At 45.0% G+C, this 22,401-nt stretch overlaps 1 protein-coding gene across 18 annotated transcripts in view; it reads right to left on the reverse strand.

Moving 5' to 3' along the window:
* Nucleotides 1-22,401, reverse strand: part of DTNA (dystrobrevin alpha) — a 658,854-nt gene that overhangs the window by 321,230 nt on the left and 315,223 nt on the right. For all 18 annotated transcript variants that reach the window (XM_078687336.1, XM_078687334.1, XM_078687333.1 and 15 more), the window contains exon 5: nt 1,386-1,471. In XM_078687336.1, coding sequence (XP_078543462.1) covers nt 1,386-1,471 — 86 coding nt within the window. The remainder of the gene's footprint in view (nt 1-1,385; nt 1,472-22,401) is intronic.

A 22,401-nucleotide genomic window follows, 5' to 3' on the forward strand; every position in this document is an offset into this window, starting at 1 on the left:
GGTGTGTCCTCGCACCAGTGTTGTTCCTAATATATATTGATGAACTAGCGGTGAGGGTAACAGAGAAGGGACAGGATTAGCAGTTAGGAGCAAGCCCATACCTGTGCTCTTGCATGCAGACGATATGGTGTTAATTGGCTAAAAAAATAAATTATTACTTTTATTTGTTTCATGCAAGAGTTGAACCTTACAACCAATCTCTCTAAAAAACATGGTGGAAAAAAATATAAAGAGTTGGGCATATTCAATCAAGCGCCGCACTATTAGAAGGGTGTGTCATTCCCAATTTCTTGGGTGTGACCTTCTACCGGGCTGGTTCCTGGGATCCCTTCTTGGCAAACAGGAAGCTGTGCTTTGCTCAGCCTGCAGGGTTCTTGTTCAAACTAGCTGCAAGCAGAGGCAATTAACAGATTGCCTCGCAAATGTAAATTTACATTCATACGTGCGTCACTGTTCTGACCTATGGGTCCAGAATCGGGGGGGGGCGGGAGGGGGTTACAAGGACTTGACTAGCCTTCAGGATGAGGAAAACTGTCCCCTCCAAGATCTTAGGGGTCGATTAGGATGGCGGGCAGATGGCCGCTGCCGGTCCAGTGGTGGCAACAGCCGTACCAGCGGCGCCATCCGCCCGCGATCGAAACCCGGAAAACTGCCGGTCTGATTAGCATCGCAGTCGTGACCGCAGCAGTGTGATTTTCCGCCCGCTCCTTTTCCCTCGGTTGCAGTCCGCCCGCTTGCCTGCGGACTGAGCTGGACCGCTACAATTGTTGCGGATCAAACACCGCCGGCACGATTATGATGCCGGCCGTAGCCAGCCTTTCCGCTGCGGTGGAACCGCCATGGAAAGGGTGGTGGAGACATGTTCCGAAGGCCTATTGTGGGCACACAATGTGTTTGGGTGTGTGAGTACATTTCCCTGTGCAAGGTGGCAGGTACTGTGCAGTGCCTGCCACGCAGTGCAGGGAGATGCAGGACATGCTCCTTTTAACATTGCAGCAGTGCTGCTGGCAGCAGCTACCGCCGCAATGTTAATCGCTAGAATCCGACCGCCGCGGTCTGATTTCAACTGCGGAGCACTCTAATTGGACCGGCGGTTATGCTGCGGTCCTTGCTGGCGGACTTTTCCCGCTACCATGGCGGTCGGGGAGGTTTTCTGACCACCATCATAATCGGCCCCTCAGCATATAAGATACCATAAAAACATGCCAGAAGTTAAAAGGAGGATGATGAAATTAACATTCAGAGCAAGCTGTAACTGTAAACCAGAAAATACTACTATCATACGAGTCTTCTGAAATAGATATAATGATATCCATGCCAGCCTCATGTAATGCAGATATCCATGCCAGACTCATGTACTGTCTCATAAAGGAATCATTACTCACATCTCAATTTGTCCATGATCTTTCCTCCACACATTGTAGCCAAAGTCATTTTGACTGCGAAAACAGATATTTTACCATGGCCTTCCCTGGATAAAACAAATACAACATTTGTTATTTTGAATGCTTTTAAGGCATACATGGTACATTTGATGCATGATTTTACGTATCCCTCCATTGCAGGACACATACATTTATTTATCATATTTCATTATGTTAACTTTGGCATAGCATGACAAAGTGATGCGATAAACCTTGTAATACCTTGTAAATAACTTCGGAATGATGCTCTGACCCCTAACAAATATACAAATCCTAGAGAAGGCTCATCTTTCTAGATATTTATTGAAGGTGAGGAGTATCTTAGCCTACTTGACTTTGAGCATTTTTATGACACAACAGCAGCAACAATATCAAAGCCCATTATACATGGGATTCATATCAGATATGTGATTGCAGAATGGTTTGGTTAAAAAGCCCAACAACAATCTTCGCCACTATTTCATAGTCTTTGATCCCATTCTGAATTACTTTCACTGGAATTATTATTGTTATCTTCAGCGCACTTTATTTACATGTTGAAGCCCTTAAGGGGCGAGCACTTCCATTATGACAGGAGGACTAGTATAGTTAGAACCAGCAGATACAATGGAAGACTAGAGTGAAAAGAATGTTCAGAGCAGTTAATATGTCTATTTTACAAAAACCCTAGGAGGTGATCCCCTGTCTTCTTGCCATTTACATTGTGCTTTTTGTTTTTTCGTTTTGACACATATTTCATAACAATGCCGTAGGGCTATCCTTAGACTGCCTGAATTGGAAGATAATATGAACTCAGCATGTACCCACCACTAAACATATTAGCTTTTTGATGGACAGCATGTTAGATAAAATGCTTTCTTGGAGTCCCAACAGCTTTTTTATAAATTAGTACAACAGCGGATATACATTTAGCAGAAAACTTCCCATTCTATAAAATTTCAGAGGTCCCCGGCCGTTCTCCTATTAGAAACAATACATTTTGGGAAGACTGTCCTTCTGGTTTGATTCTGGAATATGGTGTAAGCTGTGGGAATGGGGATTCCTGTAGATCTATTTAATTGTAATTGTTTAATCTATGTGAGATCATATTTTATCACATTTGGTAAAAATATATATTGTATGGGCAACACAGGGTTTTATTCTAGTTTATTTTACACTGATTATGTCTGGTTACTATCAGTCATAACATAAGTATGTCGAGAACAATCTAAAAATACAGGGGAAAATGGAGGGCGCACTAGGCAATTTTCTGTCTATTAAAAGTATTTCTTTATCCTTGCAACATATGATACAACATCTAAAACTTACCAGTCGTCCCCTGCAATATTGTAATACAAACTGCAGGCTTGTTAGTCACTTGGAATAAAGAACAATTGATACACACAGGCGGCACCATCCTCCCTCAAAAATAAATTACTAAGGTCCTAACAATAAATACGATAGTAACTTGTTTTAATGTGCAAGTCTTTTGAAATCCAGTTTTCATAAAATTAGAATCATGTGTAAAGAACTTAACTTCCCAAACAACCTGTCTATCATACTGTGGTTAGAAACCAAAAGATACAACTTAATAGCCACCCGTTTGTATTTTTCAGTTTAGCAGTGGCCAGGCTTACCAGAGATTCATCATACTCTCCCATATAAATGAAGATGGGACAAAAGCATACTCAATTAAACTATCTTTATTGAGCGAAGGTCAAATCTATATCTTATCTGTCAATCTAGGCATGAATATCACAATAGCTTTACACAGGCATGCGGGGTTTAGACCCTCATTTAAAGTCAGAAGAGGTAAGGTAAGCCAAGCATGGAGGACAGGAGCATGGAAGCGAGGCTAGTACTCACTTCCGGGCTGTGGATGGGTCTTCTAAGGGCCTTATGGATCATTGACCATAAAGACCAGTGCAGGCACTGGAACGGTGCTCGGGAACATCTTCTGTTGTGTAGACTTACTTTGCTTCGTTAGTTTGTTACTCTGTATTGGTAAACCCTCATGGTTATTTTTACCCATATGCAAGCAAGGAGGGGGCAGCCCTGATATGAGGTTGAAGCAGATTGCAAGTTTTATTGGGCCTGGTAACAAAATTACTTCCTCCCCAGTTAATTCCCTTGAATCTAGAGACCACTGCTTTCTTTACCCCTATCGATTGTAGATTTCTGCTGGTTTCGTACCACTTCAACCCTTGTTTCAAGAATTGAGTGCCAATATCATGCAAAGCCTTTGTAGGCTGTGCAAAGCGCCTTGAATTTTATGTGGGTCTCCACTGTCAGCCAGTGAAGCCTTCTGATGGCCTCAGTGACATTGAAATTTGGGAAAAACCCAAGAGCAATCTGGCTGACGCATTTTGCATGGTTTGCAATGTATTCAGATACTGCTCTTGCAAATTTAGGTACAACCGATTCCAATAGTACATTTTTGACAAAACTAGGGTTGTAATTACGGTTTTCCTAGCATCTGAGGGGATGAAGGGAAGAATGTTTTTAATAATCCTCAAGGTCTTAAATGAAGATGAGTCCACTGAATTGGTTTGATTTCCAAAATTCAGCCTGTCATCAATCACGACTCTTAAGTTCTTTTACTTCTTTACTGGAATTGGGTGTGGTCCCATCTCCAATTGCCAACAGGATGGGGCCCCAAACTGGGAATTATTCCCAAAAAGAATCACCTCGGACTTTCCAGAGTTTAGATTTGGCAAATATTGCTTATCCAGACACTGACTGCACGCATACAATAATGGCACTTAACAACAACGATGTTTACATTATTGAATGCGGACAACACAATTTGTGTGTCATCAGCATAGGAGACAACGGAGAATCCAAAGGATTAAATCAGCAATGATGGCTCTGTTAGGCAAAGGTTAAGCAACGTAGGGCTAAGCGAGAAACGTTGCAGGACCCCGCAAGGGAGAGTAAAAGGTTTAGAGGTGTATGAATCCAGGGCAACAGTTTGATCTATTCCTTCCAAGAACGTGTTCAGAAGGGCAAGTACCTTCTTTGTAATCCCGAAAGCCTCAAGGCGGTCAATCAAAGCAGTATGGTTGACCGTACCAAAGGCCGCTGACAGGACGAGGAGAATATGGGCTGCGGGGTCTCCCTTATCCAATGCCGCCTTTGTTTCCTCAGTTGCCTTGATCAGAGCAGTCTCTGTGCTGTGTCCAGGTCCAAACCCAAACTGTGTTGGATCCAGAAGATGGTTATCCAGGATGAATTGCCCCATTTGTTAATTCATCACTTTCTCTGCAATTTCTGCAAGAAGTGGTAGGCGGAAAATGGGACGACAGTTAGTAGGATCTTCGGGGTTTAGGCTCGGCTTTTTCAGAAGAGGAAGAATTATGGCCTTTTTCCAAAGTGATGGGAAATATCAAGCCACAAACATAGAGTTAAAGATGCTGGTTAAGTTAGTAACTATGGGCCCTGGGAGCAGTTTTACCACTGAAGGCGGACATGGGTCTGATGGAGAACCTGATTTGATACAGTGAATCAGCCTGATCACTTGGTCAGGTGTGACTGGGGAGAATTCAAGAAGAATTATTTGTTCAAGGGCATTCTGAGTATTTATTTTGTCATCAGCTGGGTTTTTGTAGGTATCTTCCCTAGAGGCTAGATTTTGATTGGTGGCGAACTTCAGATACATTTGGTCAACCTTATCACAAAAACAGTGGACAAGCGAGTGACAAAAAGTGGGCTACTGCTTGCTCCTTTGTTGCCAGGAAGTTTGGTGGCTTTAGTGATCACCTGGAATAATTCCTTAGAGGAATTTTTAGCTGCAATAATAGCAGCCCATTTTTTCCTTCATAAGTAGACATTTACATTTGGTCATAGAAAGTTTATATTTTGTTTTCTCATGTGCACAGTAATGTGACCTCCATTTTCTGTCAAGCCTTCGACCGTTTTGTTTTTCCTGTCTGCATCTGTAAACCATGTAGCGAAGGATTGTTTCCTACTAGCATTCATTTATTTGTGGGCATCTAGCAGTGATTAACTATTCTGAGTACTCCAACGTGACTTGTTCAGAATCCTGGGAGAGTATAGGCTGTGAGCATAAAAGTTGCTGAATTAGTTGCCTGCTATCAATTTTGTCCCAGGTACGATAGCTGATTGGACCACCACGTGCCTGATTAGGTTGGGCTATCTGGGAAATATTGATTTCAAAAGTAATTGCAAGGTGGTTGGACCAAGATAGTGGCTTGAAGTCTTTTACTGCAATATGAGGGTTATTTGAGAAGATCCCATTTAGCATACGGCCAGCCAAAGGGGTGGGCTTATGCAGTAATTGCAGGAGGCCAAGAACATTCGTAGTTTCCAGGCGAGCCATAGTGTCTTCGTCTTCAGGGACCTAAAGATGAAAGTTAAAGTCCTCTACGATTGTGAAATCATTACCGAAAACTCCAGCTTCTAATTGTGAGCCAAAGGATTTTTAAAAACTACTCCTAGGGCGGTAAATGAGCAGACACCTGGAAGATTGCTTTTTTTTGTAAGATCAAAGCAGAAAGACAGCGCTACTCAATCTGTGGATGCTGCTGTGTTAAATTTGGCTTCAAGGAAATCTTTACAGCTAATGCCTATCCCTCCACCCTTTTTCAGGGGTCTATCCAATCTATAAATAGGATAACCCAAAGAAGTCCCAGCTACTAAGTCCGGACTGGTGGATCGCCCAGGATATTCAAGACAATATTTAACTACGGAGCAGGAGTTTATAAGCGCACACTGCATTTTGGTCATTGTGTTATTAGAGGTAGAAAGATATCCAGATGCCAGATTGCATTGTTGAATCACGTGGGCTTGGAATTGGAAACCCAGTAATTGACTGCTGCTCCGCCCTTCTGGCTTCAGAATAGGCTCTTGTATACAATCCAGTATTTAAACGTTTCCTTAAGAGTACTTGTATTATGTGACGAAAACGTAATTAAAAATAATTCTTTCTGATTACATTTATTGTCTGCCAACCAGACCCACATTCACAAGGTCTGGTAACATCAATGTAAAGTCACAAGACGCTTCTACGCCATTCAAAAACAAAACAAAAAACAGCCTGGCCTACTTTCATCAACATTCACAACATGTGGTCACCTGCAGCTTTTCTATGTTTATTGTAATCATGAACAGGGGCACCAGAGGACCTGTTGTTTGCACAACAGGACAGCAAGCAAAAATGATCTTGCTATGTTACGGGATGCCTACATTAAGCAAACAGTGCCCACATGCAGTAAGGATATCTGGCTCGCAAATCACATTACTACGAGCGCCAGTCTATCCAAATCATTTCATAAGATTTCGTATGGCTTTGACTAAGCCTAATGAAGCAAACACGAACACAGTGCTTCCTCCATTGTTACAATTTGATTTAGTGACACGAGCTGCAGCAATACAAATCTACAAATTGGTACCATTACAAAGAAAATGTGTTTTCTAGCTGATAGGATACATGTCACAGACACTGGCACATTTCCCAAGGAGCCCCATGCTAAGAAAAATCAGCACTGGAAATGGCCTTCTTCCAGTTTTTGGTAAATAACTTCAATTAATCATCCAGGATTTGTAGAGTTGTCTAATCACCCATGAGGGTATCCAGGCGCAAGGCTCTTGAAGCTAGGGGGTGGGACCAGTCGAAAAGCCTTTCTAAATTCCGGGAGAGAGGATGAGGTTTGGAGATGGTTCCATTATCTGGCGGCGAGACAGGAGAAGAAGTGTCCTCCACTATTGCTTTAGTGGATGCAGGGAGTGTGAGCGAGGGTGGGAGAGACGGATCCCATGTGTCTGGAGGGTTGGTGAAACTTCATGTGGTGTTTGATGTATGCTTGTCCTCGATTGTGAAGGGCTTTGTAGGCATGTATCAGCATCTTGACTTGACATCTTTTCTGGATGGGAAACCAGTGGAACTTCTTGAGGTGAGAGGTGATGTGGGTCTGTTTGGGGAGGTCAAGGAGGAGTCTGACAGCAGAGTTCTGTATCTCCTGGAGTTTCTTCAGGAGTTGGGTGGTGATTTCTACGAACATTACTTTCCATAAGAGTGTGTGGGATAGGTTATTTAATGTTGCTGAGGGGTCGAGGAGGTTCAGGGCCGCTTTTTCTCCCCAGTCAAGAAGGGTTCTGGTGTTATCAGTGGCAGCGATCAGGGCGGTCTCCGTGCTGTGGTTGGTGCGGAAACAAGATTGGGAGGTGTCAAGCAGATTGTTGATCCCCAGGTGTTCGGTGAGTTGGTGGAAGGCGGCCTTTGAGGACTTTGGCATGGTAAGGGAGCAGAGAGATGGTGCAGTAGTTCTTGAGTCCACTGGGGTCTGCGGAGGCTTTCTTGATGAGGGGTTTGACCTCTGTGTGTTTCCATTTCTCAGGGAATGTGGCCGCGGGGATGGATGCGTTGAGAATGCAGGTGAGTTGGATGCTGATTTTCTTGCTCCTGAGGTTGAAAAGTGGTAGGGACAGGGGTCGTTGGGTGCTCCTGAGTGGCCAGAATTTATGATGGCTGTGGTGCTCTGTGTGGTGAGCTGTTCCCATGCGGTGAGCAGGTGGTTGTAGATGGCAACAGTGGGAGCGAGGAGGCTGGAGAGGTCGGTGGCTTGAGGTTGATATTTCTGTAGATGGTGGATATTTTGTTGTGGAATTAGTCTGCCAGGGTGTCGCAGAGTTCCTGGGAAGGGGTAATTGTGTGTTCGGTGACTGGCGGGCTGAAGAACTCTCAGACGATGTTGAAGAGTTCTTTGCTGTGGTTGGAGATGGCTTTGATGCGGTTGGCCGGGGTGCACCTTTTCATGTGTTTCAGGAGTTGGTGGTATTTGTTGAGGACTGAATTGAAGGTGACTTGGTCTTGGCAGCCCCCGTTCAAGGTTGGTTGCGGAGTAGGGATGGGTGGTGATGAGGGTGTTTGTCCACTGGCTCTCTGCCACTTAGTTCCAGCTGCGGTGGAGGAGTTGGGAGGTTTGGTGGTGGTGCCTGGGGATCCTGTTATGGTGAAGTAGATGGTGGTTAGTCAACCCAGATGAGTTTGGAGACATGACTGTACTTGACTCTGTCGCTGCCCGTGAAGATCGGGTCAAGTGTGTGTCCTGGGCTGTGTGTAGTGTTGGTGATCAGTTGGGTGAAGTCGATATTTCTCATGCTTTCCAGGAAATTGGCACCGTTTGTGTTGTTGGGGTCGTCATGGTGGAAATTGAGGTCACCAAGGAAGATGCAGTGCTTGGAGTCAATGGCGAGTGGAGTGATGAAGTCAGGGATGGTGTTGCAGAAGCCGGGATGTCGTCCAGGGGGTCTGTAGGCAAGGGTGCCTCTGTGCCAGTGATGAAGATAATGTCAGTGTGAGAGGTGATGGTGTCCTAGATTTTGGTGGTATACTTGCAGAGTGATTGTGCATTGAGCAGGAGGCAATGGAGTATTTCTGGGATGGTCATTGAAGGGGGTGTGATGATGATTTACATGTGGGCAAGAGGTCCTGAGATGCAGGAGAAGAGACAGTGGTGGCAGGTTAAAGGTCGAGGAGAGGTGAGGCAGCAGCTGTTGTTCTGTTGTTTGGGGTCCAGGGCTCGGAGCTCAGCGGTGGAGTATCTGTCAGTGGCGGGAGGGACAGTGTTCCTGCCGCTGGTTGCAGACCAGGCACAGACAGGTGCAAGCGGGCTTGCCTTTGGTGTGCCAGAAGCGTGCCTGCTCCATGGCCCGCTGGGTGGCTGCACTGCGGCCTTCATTAACTAGGTCCTGGGAGGGCGGAGAAGCACTGGGTTGCTGAAATGGGAAGCGGTGAACGGACGTGAAAAGGAGCGAGCGGCGAGGTGAGCTGGCTCCAACAGACAAACAGCGCAGTACAACAATCAAAATTGAAATTGACAACAGTGAGTGAGATAGAACCAGCAGAAAAATAAAATTGACAACAGTGAAGGACTAAAATTGAACAATAATGTAACCAGTGGTTGGAACGGTTAAAAGAACGCAGTGGAACACAGAGCAAATAAAAGTAAAGAGAGAAAGGACTAAACAATACAGGAACTAAGCAGTGCTACCAGGTGGGGCAGCAGAGTGCGGCAAGGGGACAATGAGCAGGAGAGTCAGGGAGACCTGCAGAAACGAAGGCAGCGTGATGTGAACGGATTAGGCATCTGATTAATGGGGTCGCTCTGTGGTCTCCATTAAGTAGGTCCTGGGAAGGGGAAGAATCGCTGAGTGGCGGGAAGTTGAAGCATTGAACGGGCTGGGAAAGGAGCTAGCGGCAAGGCTTGCCGGCTCCAGCAGAAAAACGGTGCGGTACGGAAATCGAAATCGATATTGACAACAGTAAGTGAGATAGTACAAGTAAGACTAGATTACAGGTTTAACAGCAGAAAAATAAGACTGACAACAGTGAAAGAATAACATTAAACAATAATGTAATCAGTGGCTAGCACAGTTAACAGAACGCAGTAGAACACCAAGCAAATACAATTTTAAAGCAAAGGGATTATACAGTACAGGAACAAAAAATGCTACTAGGAGTGTCAGCAGGGCCGGTAAGGGGACGAGTGGCAGAGTCAGGGAGACCTGCGATGCAAAGGCAGCAAGAGGGGAGCGTATGAGGGAATTTGATTATTTCGTAAGGTAGTGTGCGCTTATCGCCTGTGATGGCACCACAGTGGGACCTGCTTGCAAACTCTGTTCTACCATGTCAGTGCAGAAAGGCCGCACACCATGATTGGAGGGCTAATATCTCAGAAGCACAGAAGATTTCCAGCATATATTACTGCATTTTGAGTTGTCTGCATCACGTGACAGCAAAGGTGTGAGTAATGGAAGTATTAAATAAATAACCAATGATAAGTGTAAGAAATAAGTAACTCCATTACTAAATATATTTATTTTCTTCTTACTACAATTAAACAATGTAGTCCAATCTCTCAGTTACTTTTAGCAACAAAACTTTCACTGTTTAAACAAGCAATGGTTAAAAGCTAACGGCACCCAAATAAACATCAAATAAACATCAAAAATATGTTATGAGTAAGTTGTGTGATGTGATCATCTTGGGGTTCTGGGGCCTTCATGGGTTCTGATGACACCAGAACCCTTCAATCACATTAAAATACCATATAACACAATTACCTATTACTTATGCCATATACAGTATATGATACAGTGTTTTTAATGCTCAGAATGCAGTGATGTAAAACTATATTTTAAGTAAGCTGTGAAATCTTTGCTATATTTTGTGAAAATAGCAACATCAGAGCGTTTGCAGAGCTTCACCGGTGCTCATTTTTAATTAGTAAGGAAAAGCTTCAAACAGCTGAGTTTAGCGGTATCTTGTCGCTAGGGTCTGAGGAAGTCAAGAAACATCATAACATTCTGAATGCAATAAAAGTGCATCAACAGCGCTGATGTGCGGTCATTAACCCTAACTATCTCTCTCCATAATCACCGGAACCTTTTTAATCAAGAGTCTGTTCATGAAAGATGTTTATAATGGCAATCAGCACCAACATTTCGCACTGCCTTGCTAGCAGAGCTCTGTGCTGTATAGCCAAAGTGCATTTTTAAGAAAGACAATCCTATTTTATCACAATACTGCTTTTTAAACATATATTAAATTATTTTCTTTTTACTACAATCAACCAGTATATGAAAGTATTGCCCTTCTTGTTTTCAATAAATCTGGCCACATTTAAAAAGAAGCACGAATGTCATGCTACTGTCACCAAAATAAACTTGTAAAATGAAAAAATAAGTAACAGTCAACTTGTGTGATATGCGCCTACATTGCCATATTGGACATCTGGTAACATTTAAAACGCACTCAAGCCGCAACCTCATGGTTTTCAATGTCACCAAATCCAATTTCTGGCAAAACAGGACAATAATACACAGTTACACTATATGTATCTTCCATTTATTAGATTTGTGGGTGCTTGTACTGAACAAGATGCAGTAATACACAAAATACATATTTCCCAGAAACCAGTGAAATATGAAATATATTTCACGGTTCACTGAAATATAGGTTTATCATCAGAATGACAGGACCAAAACCACTCCATAGAGCTTAAACAATGTCAGGGCCACTAGGATTATGTGGGCTATATAAATCATACAGCAAGAAAAGGCAAATTACAGAGCATTTTGCAGCACAACCCTTGTAGTATTGTTTTGATCCACTTTCTCAAGAAATATTGCTTTTCAAAATTGGTAAAACTATGCAGCAAGTGTGGCAAACCCATAGTTATGTGGTAAATGTCACAGCCACATAGTTGCATAATTCGACTGGCTCTGAACATTGTCCATTGCTTTTATCAACAATCTATTCAAGTGAGATAAAAAAATCGAAATCTTCAAATTACTATCAGTACTCATTGTTAGCTTCACCTTGAAGATAAAAGATTCAACAATTCCTGCCTTTTACAGAAGGATTTTTTTTTATCATGCAAAGGGTGTTATTTTCCTATAAGTCGACATTAATAACTATGTAATTGTTATTCTCGAACAGTGTTCCTATTAGAAAAAACAAATTTTTCAAGCTTACTATCCCAAAATTAGCATGTAATATAAAAAAAAACACAACACGTATCATGTGTCATATGGCCTATATTGCCATCTCTAGGTTTTGGAGACATTTACAAACTTCTCATCCTTCCATTTTGTGCATTATGAGGTTACAGAACCCATTTTTAATGAAAAAATGAATACATAATTAACCAGGAAGATAATTGTTCCCACAAAGAAAAGAGAATGAAATATGCTAAAATCAACTGAGTGCATCTATTTAAAGATTGTGCCCATATCTGTTTAAACTGTCTTCTGCAAGGTCTTCAGTCCACACATGTCTAAAAACTGTGACCACCAAAGAGTGATATTTGGGGGTTCCGCATCTAGCGATAATCTAGCAATACATAACCCAGCCATTATAATCATAATACCACAATAAAAATTAAATCTGAACGTTTGCATATAAACCCAAAATTATTAATTCAGGATTAAGATTAATTGCAGCACCTATGAATGTAGAGTTTTTCAAACATACCTGTGCCTAACAGCTTCACTTTGTTACAAGTGGCACAAATATTTGCAGTGTCTGCCGCTGGCTGTTTACACTGGAAAAAGGCAGAACTTCCACGGCATATCCATTCAAAAAGTTTCTTCAATGTATAATATACATCCTGGAAGACTTTATAGAGGTGCGTTTTCAATTGTGAAATATTGAAGAGAGTTAGATTTACTTTCTTATTACCTCTAAGGGGGTTGTAGTTTTCAATCTTACTTGATCATTTGTCAGACAAGAAAAATAGGTTATAAGGTTAATAATAAATCAACAATTTATATGCTATTGAACACTGCAGATCCGACCCTAAATTCTAGTCTTAAGTAGTTCAAGGACAGGAATTCTATACAAACTAAAATTCTGTTTGGATTGTTGCTTGAAAAAATGTACCAGCTGTTTATATTTAACAAGCATTGGAAATGCAATAGGTCTCGCATTAGAAAAGTTGGAGTTATTGGTCTTGTAAATGACATATTTTATTTATTTGTTGGTTTTTAAAATTGCTAAATTGATGGCTTTGTCATTTACAATGCCAATAGTTATAACTTTCGCGAATGTGACACCTATAGCATTTGGAATGCAACATGTTTTGTATTTACGTGACTTAGATGGCAGCTCTGGTCGTTAGGCCACATCTCTAGAGAGCAGGAGAGTGCAGCAGGGGAGAGAAGCACAGCAATGCAATAGGTCTCGCATTAGGAAAGTTTGAGCTATTGGTATTGTAAAGGACACATTTTTTATGTATGTGCTTGTTTTGAAAATAGCGAAATTAATAGCTTTGTTATTTACAATGCCAATAGTTTTATCTTTCGCAAATGTGACACCTATTGTAACACAATATGTGTTGTGAGGGTGAGTGAGGGTGAGGGTGAGGGGTTGAGGGTGAGTGAGGGTGAGGGGTTGAGGGTGAGTGAGGGTGAGGGGTTGAGGGTGAGTGAGGGTGAGGGTGAGTGAGGGTGAGGGGGAGGGTGAGTGAGGGTGAGGGTGAGTGAGGGGGAGGGTGAGTGAGGGTGAGTGAGGGGGAGGGTGAGTGAGGGTGAGTGAGGGTGAGGGTGAGGGTGAGGGTGAGTGAGGGTGAGGGTGAGGGTGAGGGTGAGTGAGGGTGAGGGTGAGGGTGAGGGTGAGGGTGAGTGAGGGTGAGTGAGGGTGAGTGAGGGTGAGTGAGGGTGAGTGAGGGTGAGTGAGGGTGAGTGAGTGAGGGTGAGTGAGGGCGAGTGAGGGCGAGTGAGGGCGAGTGAGGGCGAGTGAGGGCGAGTGAGGGTGAGGGAGGGTGAGTGAGGGCGGGTGAGGGGTTGAGGGTGAGGGGTTGAGGGTGAGGGGTTGAGGGTGAGGGGTTGAGGGTGAGGGGTTGAGGGTGAGGGGTTGAGGGTGAGGGGTTGAGGGTGAGGGGTTGAGGGTGAGGGGTTGAGGGTGAGGGGTTGAGGGTGAGGGGTTGAGGGTGAGGGGTTGAGGGTGAGTGAGGGTGAGGGGTTGAGGGTGAGTGAGGGTGAGGGGTTGAGGGTGAGTGAGGGTGAGGGGTTGAGGGTGAGTGAGGGTGAGGGGTTGAGGGTGAGTGAGGGTGAGGGGTTGAGGGTGAGTGAGGGTGAGTGAGGGTGAGGGTGAGTGAGGGTGAGGGTGAGTGAGTGAGGGTGAGTGAGTGAGGGTGAGGGTGAGTGAGGGTGAGGGTGAGTGAGGGTGAGGGTGAGTGAGGGTGAGGGTGAGTGAGGGTGAGTGAGGGTGAGGGTGAGTGAGGGTGAGGGTGAGTGAGGGTGAGTGAGGGTGAGTGAGGGTGAGTGAGGGTGAGTGAGGGTGAGTGAGGGTGAGGGTGAGGGTGAGTGAGGGTGAGGGGTTGAGGGTGAGTGAGGGTGAGGGGTTGAGGGTGAGTGAGGGTGAGGGGTTGAGGGTGAGTGAGGGTGAGGGGTTGAGGGTGAGTGAGGGTGAGTGAGGGGGAGGGGGAGGGGGAGTGAGGGTGAGGGTGAGGGGTTGAGGGGGAGTGAGGGTGAGTGAGAGTGAGGGTGAGTGAGGGGTTGAGGGGTTGAGGGTGAGGGGTTGAGGGTGAGTGAGGGTGAGGGGTTGAGGGTGAGTGAGGGTGAGGGGTTGAGGGTGAGTGAGGGTGAGGGGTTGAGGGTGGGTGAGGGGTTGAGGGTGAGTGAGGGGTTGAGGGTGAGTGAGGGTGAGTGAGGGTGAGGGGTTGAGGGTGAGTGAGGATGAGGGTGAGTGAGGATGAGTGAGGGTGAGAGAGGGTGAGTGAGGGTGAGGGGTTGAGGGTGAGGGGTTGAGGGTGAGTGAGGGTGAGGGGTTGAGGGTGAGTGAGGGTGAGGGGTTGAGAGTGAGTGAGGGTGAGGGGTTGAGGGTGAGTGAGGGTGAGTGAGGGTGAGGGTGAGTGAGGGTGAGGGGTTGAGGGTGAGTGAGGATGAGGGTGAGTGAGGGTGAGTGAGGGTGAGTGAGGGTGAGCGTGAGTGAGGGTGAGGGTGAGTGAGGGTGAGGGTGAGTGAGGGTGAGGGTGAGTGAGGGTGAGGGTGAGTGAGGGTGAGTGAGGGTGAGGGTGAGTGAGGGTGAGTGAGGGTGAGGGTGAGTGAGGGTGAGGGGTTGAGGGTGAGTGAGGATGAGGGTGAGTGAGGGTGAGTGAGGGTGAGTGAGGGTGAGTGAGGGTGAGGGTGGGTGAGGGTGAGAGTGAGGGTGAGTGAGGGTGAGGGTGAGGGTGAGTGAGGGTGTGGGTGAGGGTGAGTGAGGGTGAGGGGTTGAGGGTGAGTGAGGGTGAGGGGTTGAGGGTGAGTGAGGGTGAGGGTGAGTGAGGGTGAGGGGTTGAGGGTGAGTGAGGGTGAGGGGTTGAGGGTGAGTGAGGGTGAGGGGTTGAGGGTGAGTGAGGGTGAGGGGTTGAGGGTGAGTGAGGGTGAGGGGTTGAGGGTGAGTGGTTGAGGGTGGGTGAGGGTGAGTGAGGGTGAGGGGTTGAGGGTGAGGGGTTGAGGGTGAGTGAGGATGAGGGGTTGAGGGTGAGTGAGGGTGAGTGAGGGTGAGGGTTAGGGGTTGAGGGTGAGGGTGAGTGAGGGTGAGGGTAAGGGGTTGAGGGTGAGTGAGGGTGAGTGAGGGTGAGGGGTTGAGGGTGAGTGAGGGTGAGTGAGGGTGAGTGAGGGTGAGGGGTTGAGGGTGAGTGAGGGTGAGTGAGAGTGAGAGTGAGGTGTTGAGGGTGAGGGGTTGAGGGTGAGTGAGGGTGAGGGGTTGAGGGTGAGTGAGGGTGAGGGGTTGAGGGTGAGTGAGGGGTTGAGGGTGAGTGAGGGTGAGGGTGAGTGTGGGTGAGGGTGAGTGAGGGGTTGAGGGTGAGTGAGGGTGAGGGTGAGGGAGGGTGAGGGGTTGAGGGTGAGTGAGGGTAAGGGGTTGAGGGTGGGTGAGGGTGAGGGTGAGTGAGGGTGAGGGGTTGAGGGTGAGTGAGGGTGAGGGTGGGTGAGGGTGAGTGAGGGTGAGTGAGGGTGAGTGAGGGTGAGTGAGGGGTTGAGGGTGAGGGGTTGAGGGTGAGGGGTTGAGGGTGAGGGGTTGAAGGTGAGTGAGGTTGAGGGTGAGTGAGGGTGAGGGGTTGAGGGTGAGTGAGGGTGAGGGGTTGAGGGTGAGTGAGGGTGAGGGGTTGAGGGTGAGTGAGGGTGAGGGTGAGTGAGGGTGAGGGTGAGTGAGGGTGAGGGGTTGAGGGTGAGTGAGGGTGAGGGTGAGGGGTTGAGGGTGAGTGAGGGTGAGTGAGGGTGAGTGAGGGTGAGGGAGTGAGGGTGAGGGAGGGTGAGGGGTTGAGGGTGAGTGAGGGTGAAGGTGGGTGAGGGTGAGTGAGGGTGAGGGTGAGTGAGGGTGAGGGTGAGTGAGTGTGAGGGTGAGTGAGGGTGAGTGAGGGTGAGGGTGGGTGAGGGTGGGTGAGGGTGAGTGAGGGTGAGGGTGAGTGAGGGTGAGGGTGAGTGAGGGTGAGGGGTTGAGGGTGAGTGAGGGTGAGGGGTTGAGGGTGAGGGGTTGAGGGTGAGGGGTTGAGGGTGAGGGGTTGAGGGTGAGGGGTTGAGGGTGAGGGGTTGAGGGTGAGTGAGGGTGAGTGAGGGTGAGGGGTTGAGGGTGAGTGAGGGTGAGGGGTTGAGGGTACATGCTTTTCACTTTCTTCAAAGGTTGTCCGTGCATCAAGGGTAGTTGACTGAACTATAAGTATAATAATTGTAGTACTCTTCGGTGGCATTGAGCTCACACCCTCGAATGGTCTTCGGTAGTATTGTTTCCTGTAGAATTCTATTTCCTGCTTATAAAGCGCATGTCTCGGTCAGTATCAGCAAAGTGGTATGTGCATGTGAAAGTCGGAGAGTTGGAGGCGGTTAAGGAAATGCAGAACATTCTGCAAAAGTAATGGGAAACCATTTTTATCTTGAAACTGTTTTTAACCGACAGTCTTTTATTCCTAATCATAGATGAGTGGGAGCAATACAGGGACTGGAGCAGCAGCGCCTCAGTTTGGATTGGTGTGGCAGGCAGGAGAAAGTCAGGAGAGGGAGGAGGGGGAACTGCTTGCGAAATGAAATTAAAAGTGGCCGGCCGGGAAATGCTCTCGGTAGCATTCGTTTGAAGTGTGAAGCAGGGGGCGGGAGCAGCCTTTGATGTGCGGATAATTAGGGGAGGAGCAGCCAGGAGATCCAAGCTGGGGAACAGATGGCTGGCGATTTGATGCTGTGCACGCGCATTTTAGGTCAATGCGCTTGCGCATTGACCTAAAAGCCACGGGCACAGCACCAAATCGCCGCAGTTAGGTAAGCTTTGTTTAAAGCCCTATAGTCTCGCTTCTCTCAATGCGCATGCGCATTGATAGGTCACGAGACCTAAAAATCCCTGTCAGGAGGAGAGGATATTTCAATTCTATACACTCAAATGTTACCTTTTGTCCTCCTCCGAACAACTGCCCAACAAAAACAAGCCAAAGCTAGACCACTTTCTAACAAAGAAGTGATGAGAAAATTACAAAATCAGGGGTTATGTCATAATGATGTATATCAGGAGATACTAGGAACTGAACTGGGACTTGCAATGCCACTGCAAATGGTATTGAAACAGGTAAGCTTAAAGCAGGCAGGATAATAATACTAATTCAGATTTATGAAGTGCAAACATATTACCATCTTAAGGGTTTTAAGGCGCTGAGGTCAGTTGGGGAGATTTAGTAAGCTATTGCCCAGAGTCACATGATGTTGAAGTGAGCTGCCACTGGCCATCGAACCATGAGCCCTGAGCTCCGGAGTCAGCCGGCAGCTGCGTCACTCCTCTCCATGTGGATCAAATAAACCCAACTCAGATGATATATCAGAATGTATTGATCGAAGATTTCATGGGCCTCCAATAGATAAAACCAGATATACTGACTGCAAAAGCAGCAGAATAATAGACTGTGAGGTTCAGTAAAGCCTAGTGTCCCATATCCAGTGGAAACCTAAACAAGCATTTACAATGCAATAGGTCCCGCAATTGAGTGATTTTGAGTTATTGGCACTGTAAATGGCAATGCCTTTTATAATATTAAAAGGCATTGTCATTTACAATAACAATAGTTCAAACTTTGACAAAAGTGATACCTATTGTATTGCATAGCCCGGTGTCCCTAAAGTGGGTGCTGTGCTCAACATTAAAGATATAAAATAAAAAAAAAACAGAGCGCGGTGTCCATGAATTGAGCGCTGTGCTCAACATGACAGTAAAAAAAAAAAAAAATAGAAACAGATCGCGGTGATCCTGAAGCGTGCACCACGCTCAACATGAAATTAAAAAACAAAAACTAAAAGAAACAGAGTGCGGTGTACCTGAAGCGGGTGCCACGCTCACTATTAAAGTAAAAAAAACTATTATTAAACAGAGCGCGGTGTTCCTGAAGCAGGCACCACACTAAACATGAACATTTAAAAAAACGAATTAAACTCAGCGTGGTGTCCCTAAAGTGGGCGCTCAGCATGCAAGTTAGAGTGGCACAGTGCTCCATAAGAAAAGCGGCCACCATTGTCTTGTGTGGGTGCACTGCAAACACAAAAAGCAGCCCCCATTGTCCCCATCAGTGTCAATAAACAAAATAGTGCTCACCGACTTATAATGCAGACTGTGTAACAAGCCAAGTAAAAGGTCCAGTCGTTATGAAAGATAACAAATGCAGACAAGGCAGTATCAAAAAGGGACTAACAAGCCTATTTCCGAAACAGAATCCAGCCTTTACGAAGTACAATAACACAAGCCAATGACAAATATGGGCGGATAGTGGACGGGGCTTACAGGGAATACTCCAATAAGGAATGCAGCGCATGCGCGCTGCCGTTAGGCTCGACCTAAAAGGCAGCTAGCCTTCGCGGGCATTGATACTGCCAGATGAATTTATTCCTCAGCCTTTCTACCTTAGCTGAAAACGCATGCAATAAATATAAATGGATTGCACTAGAAAAGACACAAAAAGAGGGGTAAATTATCAATTTGATAAAGTTGCACTGTCCATGACACCCAATGATATTCCATTCAGTTTATCAGGATACAACGTTGTTGTGCTAAATGCTAATCAAGGAGTCATAGTTATGGGGAATCATAGCACCGTTTTGAGGTGACACTTTGATACCTAAATACGCAGCTTATATATTGTCAACAAAATTAAACAAAATCTGTTTTCTGACTGGGTTTAATAAACAAGCTGAGATAGCACCAAATTCCTTGGCTTCTGCTTTTATGGCACAGATAGCCAGATCGGGGTTCGAAGAGTAAACAGCTATATCATCAGCAAAAGCTGCAATCCTGATTTCTGCTAAATTCAAGATCAATCGGAGAATAGAGACAGTCAACATCAGATGACACACTGCTCAAGGTATAGGGCAAAAAGTTGAGGAGATAAATGGGAGACCTGTAGCGTACCTCTAATTATTGGTACGATGTCTAGAAACTTCCACTTGCATACCACATTAGAAGAGAGTCAATCACAAGGCATTTTTGATTCTAGCAAGGAACTTCGAACCAATACCCAATACACACAGGAGATGCAATTGAAATTTTTTCGGCTCCAACAGGAACATCCCAGTCAATGTCAAGTGTTTCCACAAAACCAAAAACAGCAGTTACCAAATTCATATGAGAAGTATTGTCTTTGTGGGAAACAAAGTCACGTTGCCGCAGGTTGACCCAATTTGCAATAGTAGGGGCTATGTGATTAGCCAATATCTTAGAATAGATTTTATATTCATAATTTATTATTGAGATGGCTAAATGCGATAAACACCGCTTTGGTTCCTTTCCCTTTTAGATGGTAAATGAATGTGACTTGACACAATAGAGGTGCTTTATATCCTTCCTAGAAAGGCTGTGCCTGAGTAGACTAAATGGAGAAAGAATGTCAACAAAAATCTTACAGAAGTCCAACAGGATTGAATCAGGAACTACTGCTTTATCTGATGAGAGGGATAGGATTGTCTTCCTGATCTCTTGAAATGTAATAAGTGAATCCAGAATTGCAGTTCAGTAACCATGAACTTGATTGCTGGATTAAGATAATGACTTATCTCTTCCAGATAACTGAATATGCCCTTTAGGGACCCTTCAACATAATATGTATGGTAGACCATAATAATGCATTCCTTTCTTGACAAAATCAGCCCTTGTGAGCCTATTATGTTGTCTATATAATTCTAGCAATTGAGCTCCTTGATTTGAAGAAGCAGTATCTGAACCATATTTTCACTATTCTCAAAATATTGGTGTCAAGATATGCTGTGTCATTTTGACCGCCTTATCCCAAATTAATCTTTGAATGTCATTCTTAACCATGGAAAACCTTCAAAAAGTGATTGACTCTACGGAGTCCAAAATACCTGCAGAATAAGAGCAGCGTTTTCAATTTCTAAAGGCTTTACAGAGTAATATCTATTTTCTCCTGGCGATTTTTATATCTGTGGATCGTCAAACTAACCATAGCCATATGGACAACTTCCTTCATGGTGTCCCAGATGATAGAGGGAGTGGTGGACACAAAGGGCCTGATTTAGAGCTCAGCACACAAGTTACTCCATCACAAAGGTGACTGATATCCCACCCACTGTATTACAAGTGCATAATATCCAATGGCACTTGTAATAAGGTGGATTGGATATCCATCATGTTTGTGACGGAGTAATCCATCCTCCAAACTCTAAATCAGACCTCAAGTTCTTGGAAAAAAAATGTGCACAACATTTACCATATGCTCCTGAAATTGGTAATCATGAAAGAGAGCCCTGTCAAATGTCCTTCTTTTAATAATAGGCTTGATACATAAATATTCTTGAAAAATATAAAACACTATTGGATAATGATCTGATACAATGCAAGGAAAAGGTGCACAGACATATATGACACTAGCACTTGGGCTATACAAATTATATCTAACATAGAATAGTGTTTTTGTGGTGAAGAGTACTATGTACATCCTGGAGAGAGAGGTTGACAATTAATAATAATAATCCACATTTGTATAGCGCACAATCACCCGTTAGGGTCTCTAGGCGCTGGGGGCCGTCGGGAAGATTAAGCAAGCTATTGCCCAGAGTCACATGGTGCTGGGCTAACCTGCCGCCGGAGCCGGGGATCGAACCCTGATCCCCAGATTCCAGCGTCAGTCGCCCTGGCCGCGGCGCCACACCTCTCCCACAATTGTGTCAGCTATCAATCAGACCATGTGCCTTTATGAGATATGAAGCCCCTGCAAGTATATGGCACATGCGTCTACCAGTTGCCTTAGTAGCAGAATCAATGAAAGGATCCAGAGTCATGTTTAAGTTTTCACAAACTATGAGAGAACTCTCCTAGCTGGCCAGCAATAGCAGCAAGTGCTGAATCATGGTTCGATCATCCCGATAGATACCATGTACTCAACCGAATCTAAAATATCCTGTCTCTACCACTTCTAGCAATGATCCAATAATCTCTTTTTTGAAGCAACATTTTGATGGCACCCATGATTTGCTGTGTGCCAAAATGGCGACACATCTTGTTGAATTTTCAAACGTGGATGAGCCGATCTACAGATAGTCACGAGCTCACAATGGATCTCTCTCTGCTTTTGTAAAATGAGTTTCTTATAGGCATAAAATCTCAGCCCCAATATATTGCAATTCAGTTGTAAACTGTTGCAATTTGAATGAGGCCTGGTGACTGTTCACGTTCCAAAACATAATACTCACAGCCCTTTGAGTCTGGCAAATCAGTATGTTTGAAAAATAACAGCAAATCTGAAATAGCGCACACTACTACCAACCTGTACGACTTTCCATTTTTCCCCTTCATGACTCACCCGCACCCCGGCACCTGGTCCACCTTCAACCTCCCCCTCTAGAGACTTCCATAATACCACTACCTTCAGACCCATCGAGGTTAGGTAATCTGCATAGACCTTTCTCTTCCATCATCATTATCTCCTTTCGTAGCACAAAATGGCAGACTAAGTCACGCCGAAGGAGGGTTCTCCCAGCCTCTCTTATTAGTATTGACGTAACGAGGTAGCCCCACTTGCATATAGATACTCCCATCCCTTCATGCCCCAAGTGGCAGATAATGTTGATCATTACTCAGTGTCAGACTCTGGACCCTTCGAGCACTAACTCAGTATTTTTTTTACCAGAAACCCAAGGTGCAAAAATGCATGCGGTTTTTATAAACAACTTTGAGACTGGTTAGTTTCTGCAAGAAAGCTTCTGCACCTGTTTTAAAAGAAACAAACAAATATTGTTGAAGCTGACATTACTCTTCCACTTTAGCTTGACAAAAGTCTGAACGTACAAAAAAACACACAACTCTCCAAACTTTCCAAGGCTTTGGAGTCTGCTGATTGATACAATAATTATGTGAAGTTCAAATTGCTAAAATGAATCAATGTGGCTTGAGGTTGAGGCTTGCCTTTTCCATTTTAATATTTTCGCTATGGGAAATAATGAGCCATCTGAATTTGACAATCAATGGTCCAGTCACTTAAATTAGCAAAAGCCTGTTGTAATACATGCATGA

The sequence above is a fragment of the Lissotriton helveticus genome, chromosome 4_1 (genome assembly GCF_964261635.1).
Source record: "Lissotriton helveticus chromosome 4_1, aLisHel1.1, whole genome shotgun sequence".
In the NCBI taxonomy this organism is placed as follows: domain Eukaryota; kingdom Metazoa; phylum Chordata; class Amphibia; order Caudata; family Salamandridae; genus Lissotriton; species Lissotriton helveticus.